This window comes from Nyctibius grandis, chromosome 17, assembly GCF_013368605.1.
Source record: "Nyctibius grandis isolate bNycGra1 chromosome 17, bNycGra1.pri, whole genome shotgun sequence".
NCBI classification, from domain to species: Eukaryota; Metazoa; Chordata; class Aves; order Nyctibiiformes; family Nyctibiidae; genus Nyctibius; species Nyctibius grandis.
This window is the reverse complement of record NC_090674.1, coordinates 11,898,115-11,906,334: the sequence shown is the minus strand read 5'-3', so window position 1 is coordinate 11,906,334 and position 8,220 is coordinate 11,898,115. Positions and strand designations below refer to the sequence as shown.

At 68.8% G+C, this 8,220-nt stretch overlaps 2 protein-coding genes across 2 annotated transcripts; both read left to right on the top strand.

The window, feature by feature from the left end:
- The first annotated feature begins 2,258 nt into the window (after nucleotides 1–2,258).
- VSIG8 (V-set and immunoglobulin domain containing 8) lies at nucleotides 2,259–5,054 on the top strand. Its single transcript, XM_068415161.1, has 6 exons — nucleotides 2,259–2,456; nucleotides 2,810–3,011; nucleotides 3,097–3,261; nucleotides 3,562–3,684; nucleotides 3,825–3,960; nucleotides 4,502–5,054. The coding sequence occupies exons 1-6, from the start codon at nucleotides 2,259–2,261 to the stop codon at nucleotides 4,671–4,673; spliced, it is 996 nt and encodes a 331-aa protein (XP_068271262.1). The 3' UTR covers nucleotides 4,674–5,054.
- A 527-nt stretch (nucleotides 5,055–5,581) lies between these two features.
- CFAP126 (cilia and flagella associated protein 126) lies at nucleotides 5,582–7,778 on the top strand. Its single transcript, XM_068415160.1, has 5 exons — nucleotides 5,582–5,608; nucleotides 5,698–5,760; nucleotides 6,302–6,382; nucleotides 6,506–6,682; nucleotides 7,317–7,778. The coding sequence occupies exons 1-5, from the start codon at nucleotides 5,582–5,584 to the stop codon at nucleotides 7,776–7,778; spliced, it is 810 nt and encodes a 269-aa protein (XP_068271261.1).
- Nucleotides 7,779–8,220: the final 442 nt, after the last annotated feature.

Here is an 8,220-nt window from a genome sequence, read left to right as displayed (position 1 = left end):
CCCTTTGGGGCACGGGCTGCAACACATCGCTGGCTCTGCAGGGCATCTGCCACCTCGGACCAGCCCCAAGCAAGCCCTCACGGCCACCGAGCTCTGTGGGACCCCCAGGGCCTCGCACCGGTGCCCAGCCCAGAGGCATCTGCGGTGCCCAGCACCGGGCTCAGCTGCCCACGCCTCTGTCCCAGTCCCCAGCAGCCACACGCCAGTGTGTCACTCCCGGTCACGGCCTCGGCCAGGCGGTCACAGCCCTGTTCTAGGCCAGGCTCAGCCCGGAGGGTTTCAAAGCCACCGCGGTGGCCGCAATGAGGGGGCCGTGACCACCGGTGGGTGGCCGGCCGGGGTGGAGCGGCTTCCCCACCCTCTGCGCGAGCAGGGCTCCCCGTGTCCAGGCACGCAGGAGTCACCAGCTGGGAGCCAGCGCGGTGGCCAGGAGCCCTGAGCCGCGGTGAGCCACGGCCCCGTCACGGCGGGAACGGCCGCGCCACGCGGGAACGGCCCCGGCACCGCTGGCCGCGTCGGTGCTGCCCCGGGGCCAGGCCCCGCACGGGGCCCCGAAATCACAGACGCGGTGAAGCACGTGCTGGGCTCGGCCCCGATTCCCAGCACGGGGCTGGTGAGGGTTAACCGGCAGTGGTGAGCTCAGCTTGGGGCCAGTAAATGGAGCAGCTCTTGGCCCCGGGGAGCGTTTGGGACCGGCTGGGCGGTGCTGCCGAGCTGGCTGGGGCAGCCTGGCCTGGAAAGCACCAGCACGGCTGAGCTGTGCCGCAGGGCACTGCCCGGTGAGCCGGACACGGGGCCTGACCCACAGCACCGGGGCAGCCCAGCGAGGGGCTCAGCCGGGCACGGAGAGTGCCCACGGCTGGGGCTTCCCACGGGGCTGAGCATCCCCAGCGTGGCCCGCAACGCCTGCTGCTGAGCATCCCTGTCCCAGCTCCTGCCCTCAGATCCCAGCAGGTTTTGGCCCCTCTCTTCCTCCCATCCAGCTGTCCCAGCCTCCTCCAGCTGCAGTGCTTGTCCCCTCCACTGTGCTGAGCATGGCCTGGGATGTGCTGCCCCTGCTGCTGCCATGCCACTATGTCCCCATGCAGTGAGCCATGGCCTGGAGCACCAGCCAGGCCTCCGCACTGTTTTCCAGCCATGCCACCAGAGCCAGCATGGGCTTGGCGGGTGCCACGGTCCCCACATGGCCGCGGTGGTGTCCCTGTGCCCGCTCGCTGAGGGGGCAGGACTGGAGGAGGGATCTGCAGGAACTTAAGCCCATGGTCAAACCACACCTTTAAGCTCTTCCAATTGTCCTGAGTCCTTCCCCGAGTCCAAAAGGCTTTTGGGACCTGCACGGGGCCAAGCCGGCACTTTCATGCAGCCACTGTGCTCGGCTGCGCTGGGGCTGCTGCCAGGGGGGCCCAGGCAGCCTCTTCCCACCGACGACGCTCATCCTGCCAGTGCCCACACCACGGTACCAGCCAACGGGTACCGTGGGGTCCATGGCCCCCCCAGTTCCTGCTCCGCTGCTCCAGGGCGTGCTGGTGCCCCTCGCCCATGCTGCCTGCAGTGGACCCCGGCCGGGTCAGGCTGGATGGGAGCCCATAGCATGGCAATGCTTAATTACCGGGTAGGGAGTGGAGCAGGGCGGCATCGCTCACGCACAGCTTGGAGCCACTCAGTCATCCCAAAGGCATCCGCCCCACAGGGAGGAGCGCCCCGGCCCAGCATGTAAAAGCCGCCCCGCACGGCCGGCTGCCTCGTCGCCTCGGAGCCTCCTCCGCTCCCGCTCCTCCTCACCGCCCGGCACGGCTGCAGCGTCATGGCAGGGCACGGCGCCAGCCTGCTCCTGCTCCTGGGTCTCATGCCAGGTAGGCGCTGAGGGTCCCTGCACTCGGGCCCACTCCTGCAGCGATGCCGCCCAGGATAGAGGGGGTCCCTGCCCAGCCGCGGGGCACCCCGGGGTGCCAGATGCACCCCATGGCCAGCAGAGCACCCGCAGACAGGGCTGGTCCTGCCCTGACACCCACCCGTGTTGGCCGGAGCTGGGCAGGTGGCATTGAGCCCACCATGTCCCTTTGTCCCTCATGCAGCTTCACGGGACCCAGCAGGTGCCACCCTGATGGGTGCTCAGACCCACCAGGAGACCCAGCCCTGCAGGTGCCTGACCCCGGCAGATGGGTCCCTGCCCCGTCCCTACTCCCTGTGCTGCAGGACGTGGGGCTGGGGTGCACTGGGGGGTGCAGGTTTGGGGTGCCGCTGTGCTCCCTAGTGCGATGGGTGCTGGTCTCTCCCCAGCTCTCCTCCTGGCCGTCAGGATCAATGGCAAGGGCCGGGAGGTGCTGTACCTGGCCAAGGGCGACTCAGTGAAGCTGGGCTGCCCCTACGTCCTCGAGCCTGAAGACAACGGTCCCCAGGGCGTGGGCATCGAGTGGATCCAGATCACACCTGAGCGGCCCAGCCCAGAGAATGTGGTGAGTGTCGCTTGTCCTGGCAGCTGCCGTGCCACCGGGCAGGCAGGGCAGGTAGGGCTGGGATGGACCAGACAGAGCCCCACTGAGCAGGCAGGACAGGCAAGGACAGGCAGGGTCTGGCAGGACAGAGAAGGACCTGGCAGAGCCAGGCAGGATCTGGGAGCACCGGGATGGGAAGGACCAGGCAGGGTCTGGCAGGGCAGGGAAGGACCTGGCAGGGCAGGGAAGGACCTGGCAGGGCAGGCAGAGCCAGGCAGGCACCAGACAGTGCATTTCCCTTCCCCAGCTGGCAGTTCTCTCTGTCCCCCCTACCCAGACCAGCCCTGCCCAGTCTCCCCACTTTCTCCCCCCAGTTCCTGTCCTACTACGACCACCACGTCAACTACGGCAGTGGCTCGGGGCTGCAGGACCGGGTGGCCTTTGTGCAGAACGACCCCAGCCAGTACGACGCCTCCATCCGCCTGGCCGACCTGCAGGTCTCTGACACTGGCACCTACCAGTGCCGGGTGAAGAAAAACACCGTGGCCGTGCACGAGGTCATCGTCACTGTGCAAGGTGAGCTCCCCCTGCCATGTCCCCCTCTTGGGTGCCCCGGGTGGTCCCTGGACCCCTGACGGTGACGATGTCCCTGTCCCCGCAGAGAAGCCAGCCATCCCACAGTGCTGGACCGAGGGGGAGCTGATAGTGGGGGGCAGCATCCTGCTGCGGTGCTACAGCCGGGGGGGCACCACCCCGCTCGCCTACCAGTGGGCCAAGCTGGCCGACGGCTACGGCGGGGGACGCCTGCCCTCTGGCACCATCCAAGGTGGGTGCTGGCGGGGCTGCACCCACCCAGGGCACTTCCCTGGGGCGGGGGGGCTCTGCTGGGTGTGGGGAGACGCTCGTGGGTGGGGTGTCCCTGTCTGTGGGTGCACGTGTTGGTGGGTGCTCATGGCTGTGTGCACCCAGGTACGTGGGTGTCCGTGTGCTCCTGTGTTCATGGGTGTTCCTGTCTGCATGTGCCCTTGTCCGTGTGCTCCCGTGTCTGTGCGTTCCATGTCCCAGGGTGTGGGTGCCGGCAGGGGCACGGCGGTGGGGCTGACGGCGCCGTCTCTCCCCACTGCAGGACGTGCTCCTGGCGACCTGTTAATCCGTAGCCTGTCGGAGGTGCACGTTGGCATCTACCAGTGCCGCGTCACCAACCAGGTGGGCTACTCCGTGTGCCAGCTCAACCTCAGCCTCGTGCCAAGTAAGTGCCACCACTGAGGGGACAGTGCAGGCAGGGCGCTGCCGGGGGCTGGCTCTGTATCCCAGGGTGCCACCGGGGCACAGAGACCAGTGGGCAGCCGGCGGGGAGGCCGGCGGTGACAGGCTGTGCTCCCGCGGCAGGAGGAAGGAGCGTGGGCATCATCGTGGGCTCCATCCTGGGCTGCCTCCTGCTCCTCAGCCTGCTCGGGCTCCTCATCTGGGCGCTGATCTGCCGCTACCGTCAGAAGGAGTGCCAGCAGACCTGCAGCGACTGCAGGTGAGGGCATGGGGCAGGGGACCGGCACAGAGCCAGCGGGCACCAGCGGGTGCTGCTGGGCACTGACGGGCATCACTGGGCACTACTGGGGACCGATGGGCACCCATGGGCACCGCTGGGTACCACCGGGGACCAATGGGCACCCATGGGCACCACTGGGTAACACTGTGGACCGATGGGCACCCATGGGCACTGCTGGGTGCCACTGGGGACCGATGGGCACTGCTGGGTGCCACCAGGCAGTGTGATGGCCACCGTGGGTCACCTATGGGTACCACCAGACAATGATGGGGACCGATGGGCACCAATGGGTGCTGATAGGCACCATTGGGAAGTGCCAGGTACCAAGGGACCCCGCTGAGCACCAGTGGGAGCCATCAGGTACTGATGGGTGCCAAAGGGCACTGACAGGCACCAACGGTTGCTGATGAGTGCTACCGGGCACTGTTTGGCAGTGATGGAAACCAGTAGGCTGCCAGTGGGTGCCAGTGGGCACCGCCGAGCACTGACAGGTGCTGCCGGGGCTCTCCTCTGCCCGCAGGAGCAGCACAGGCGGCACCATGACCCGCGCCTGCAACGTCTGCACCCACCACAGCTACTCGCCCCACGGCATCAGCTACATGCAGTGCCAGCACTGCGACGGAGACGAGCGGGCGCCCGCCCTCATGTGCAACGAGGGCATGCGGCACCAGGTTGCCTGCCCGGCCTTGTAACCCCGCACCAGCCCTGCGCCCGCCCCGATTCGGCTCCACGGGGGGAGCGACGCACGCCCAGAGCCGGTGGCACTGCCGGGATCCGGTGCCAAGCAGCGCAGGGCTGTGCTGCCAGGGCTCACCGTGCAAATTGAAGTCAGGCTCCCAGCTCCCTCCTCCCCCCGAACAGTCCCGGCTTCCAGCAAACCCTTCGAGTTCATCAGTCTCTTTTGTTGGTTTTCTTTTTTTTTTTTTTGGACCCCTTTTTTGTATGTCCCGCCCCCAGCCCCAGCCCGGCTCCCGGGGCAGCTCCCAGCCCCGCTCCCGGAGGCATCCCTTGCCAGTTCAGCAATATTTATTTCTCTCCGGCCCGTCCCCTCAGCATCGAGCAGGGACGCGGCAGCCCCCAATCGCCCAAACCGGCTGCCTGGCAGCCCCCCGCCTCCGGCCCGGTGCCCCCCCATTGGCATTAGCAATTGGGTGTTATTCGAGACGAGATGCCGTTGGCACCAGGATTTGCAGTTCGGAACAAGAAAAAAAAAAAAAAAGGAAAAGAAATAAACTAAAGTGAATTCAGCGCTGTCCTGTCGCGTCTCGCCTCTCCCTGGCCGGGCAGCCGGGGGAGGAGGCGGCTGCCGGCCCCGGCCCCGGCCCCGGCCCCGGGTTTGCGGCGGTCCGGGGGAGCCGGCGGCCCCGATTCATGGAGCGGTGGAGGGAAGCTCGTCCTGGGACGGGTCCCGTAACGCCGCGGCCGTGGCGGGGCCCCGTCCCCGCCCGTCCCCGCGTGGGCACGGCGCGGCACAGCTGGCGCTGACGTCACGAGCCACGCCCCCGCCCCGCCCCGCCGGCAGCGCCCGTCGCGGCCGCCAGGGGGAGCGCGCGGCGCGAGGTCACGCGGGGCGGTTGCCAGGAGACGGCGCGCGCGGCGCATGGCGGCCCGTTACGGCGCGGGGCAGGTGGGGGCCGGGGGGGCCCGGGGGTGGAACGGGGAGGCCGGGGCGGGGCGGGGCGGGGCGGGCGCTCACCGGCCCCGCTCCCCCCGCAGTACGACGACGCCTTCAGCCCCCACCGCCTGCAGAACTGGAGCGTGACCCGGCCCGGCCGGCAGGTACCCCCGGCCCGGACCCCCCGAGGCCCCGGCCCGCACCCCTGGGACCCACCCCGGGAGCCCCCAGCCCCGGCCTTGACCCCCCCGAGGCCCCCAGCCCTGACCTGGACTCCCAGGACCCCTGGGACCCTCCTCAGCCCCAGCCCGGACCTGCGGGACCCCCCTCAGCTCTGGCCCAGACCCCCAGGACTCCCCCAGCCCTGGCTTGGACCCCCGGGACACCCTCAGCTCTGGCCTGGACCCCCCCGAGACCCCTTAGCCCTGGCCTGGAACCCCAGGACCCCCTCGACCTCACTCAGTCCTGGCCCAGGCCCCCAGGATCCCCCCAGCCTGGACTCCTGAGACCCCTTAGCCCTGCCCTGGACACGTGGGACCCCCTGGGACCCCCTGGGCCCCAGTCCAAACCCCTGGGATCCCCCTCAGCTCTGGCCCAGACCCTCCTGGGACCCCCCCTCAGCTCCGACCCAGACCCTCCTGGGATGCCCCTCAACCCTGGCCTGGACCTGTCCCCGGGACCCCTGGCCATACATCCACCCCCCAGCGCCCCTCGCTGCGGGGGGGCTCCACGCAGATCATCGCTGATGACCGGGGGCACCTGCTCCCCGCCGTGCCCCGCTCCCAGGTGAGCCAGGTCCAGGAGCACCCGTGGGGGGGCCAGAGGTGGCAGCTCCTGCCTTCAGCTGGCACAGGGGCCCCCCTTTGCCCCCACACCATCGCCAGGCCCTGCTCCCCCTCTTCCTCCCAGGCCTCCCCATGGGGCACGTTTGTGGGGACGTGGGACATGCCACCGAGGATCCCCCCGGCCCGGCTGGACCTGACCTCCCGCTCGGCCGCCGCTGCCGCACGGCTCATGGACCGGCTCCGCCAGCCCACCACCCTGACCCACGCCTGTAACGGCCTCCGGACGGAGATCACCGGCAAGGTGGGTGCCCTCCGGCAGCCCGGCAACAGCGCCCATGGGCTCCGGTGTGGCCCATCTCCCAGGGCAGCTTCGTGAGCTGGCACAGGCCACGGCGCTCCCCGCTCCGCAGGGGACGCCCCACGAGCAGATTTCAGGGGTGTTTTGCACAACGAGGCAGCGCCCGGTGCTTGGGCTACCACCCACTTGCTCTCAGGATGGGGTTCCCTCCGCTTCACCCCGAACCCAGGCTGGTCTCCCCGCTGCTGGCAGGGTGCTGGGCTGCTGCGGCCGCTGCGGTGCCGGCAGGAGGAGCTCACAACCCGCCGCTCTCCTCCCAGAGAAAAGCAGCCGAGAACAGGGGCTGCCCTGATGCAGAGGGGTTCCCGGAGCCCCCAGCACCCCTTTCCCACTCCCTGCTTTTCCCTGGGGACCGCAGCAACGGTGCCTCGTCCTTGGGCAGACCAGCCCTGGCCCCAAGTGCCGTGGTGAGCCCAGCACAGAGCCTGGCCCCACAGCGAACCCCTCGGGGCAGCGGGGGCTGGCCCAGACCCACCTGCCCCAGCATTTCTGTCCGGTCCCTTTGCCACCCCCTTCTCCCACTGCCCCCCGTCCCCATCTTTGCACCATGAGCGTAGAACCCATCTCCCTCGCGCAGCCCCAGGAGCCTCGGTCGGACACACAGACCACCTTCTTCGGGGAGCCTTCCCGAAGGAGCCGTCGGGCATCCAGCGAGGGTACCCAGCCCCTCAGGTCCCCTCCCAGGGCGCCGCTGGAGGAGCCGCCTGGCCCCGGAGCAGGAGCCGTGGCACCACTCTCCCGTGAGCCCGGCTGCACCGAGGTCCGGCTGAAGGCAGACGCGTCCCCGGAGCCCCCGTCTGCGCGCCAGCCGTCCTCCCGGCAGGCCAAGCACGGGGGACAAACCCCGTGCTCCCAGCAGCCTGCGGGGACAGACCTCCAATGTGTGGACACCAGCTCGCCCAAAACCCCAGCCTCGATGTACCCTGCTCCGAGGGAGGCCAGTGCTTGGCAAGGCACCCCGCTGCAGCCCTCCGCTCCCAGCCCGGGGGTCCGCAGCGGCCGAGCCCCGGGGAGCAGATCCCCTGAGCCAGAAGCCTGAGTGCGGCTGACGCTGGGACAGCACCACAGGGCCCGCACTTGTGTTTTCATGGCAATTGCAAAAACACAGGTTTGGTTTGGTTTTGTTTTGTTTTAAAAATAAATCCCATTTGGTTTCAGTAGCTCAGAGCAAAGCCCCAGGCAGGTCCAGGCTGTGTGAGGCTGCGTGGTGTATCTATCTCGGCTCGTCCCATTTAACCGTGTCTCGTGCTGGAAATGTGGGACCCACCACAGGCCTGGAGCCGCTGACGGCTCACCCGGCCTCTCCCTGCCATCGCAGGCTGGTTTCACCCGTGCCTCGACCCATCGCTCGTGGTGGGGATGGAGCAGGTCCGTCTGCCCCAGCCGTGGGGCTGCGCTGCCAGCCCCTGCCACGGCTCCCGAAAGGGAAATAAGGTCTGTGAAGCGCAGCTGAGAGATGCAGCGAAGTCTCTAACTTCGTT

Bases quoted from the DNA above. Each gene is read 5' to 3' on its own strand.
- VSIG8 (XM_068415161.1), top strand. From the start codon at position 2,259: ATGGGTGCTGGTCTCTCCCCAGCTCTCCTCCTGGCCGTCAGGATCAAT. The intron at 3,262-3,561 runs GTGGGTGCTGGC...TCCCCACTGCAG, and splicing joins GCCCTCTGGCACCATCCAAG to GACGTGCTCCTGGCGACCTG. The intron at 3,685-3,824 runs GTAAGTGCCACC...CTCCCGCGGCAG, and splicing joins CAACCTCAGCCTCGTGCCAA to GAGGAAGGAGCGTGGGCATC.
- CFAP126 (XM_068415160.1), top strand. From the start codon at position 5,582: ATGGCGGCCCGTTACGGCGCGGGGCAG. The intron at 5,609-5,697 runs GTGGGGGCCGGG...CTCCCCCCGCAG, and splicing joins CCCGTTACGGCGCGGGGCAG to TACGACGACGCCTTCAGCCC. The intron at 6,383-6,505 runs GTGAGCCAGGTC...TCTTCCTCCCAG, and splicing joins CCGCCGTGCCCCGCTCCCAG to GCCTCCCCATGGGGCACGTT.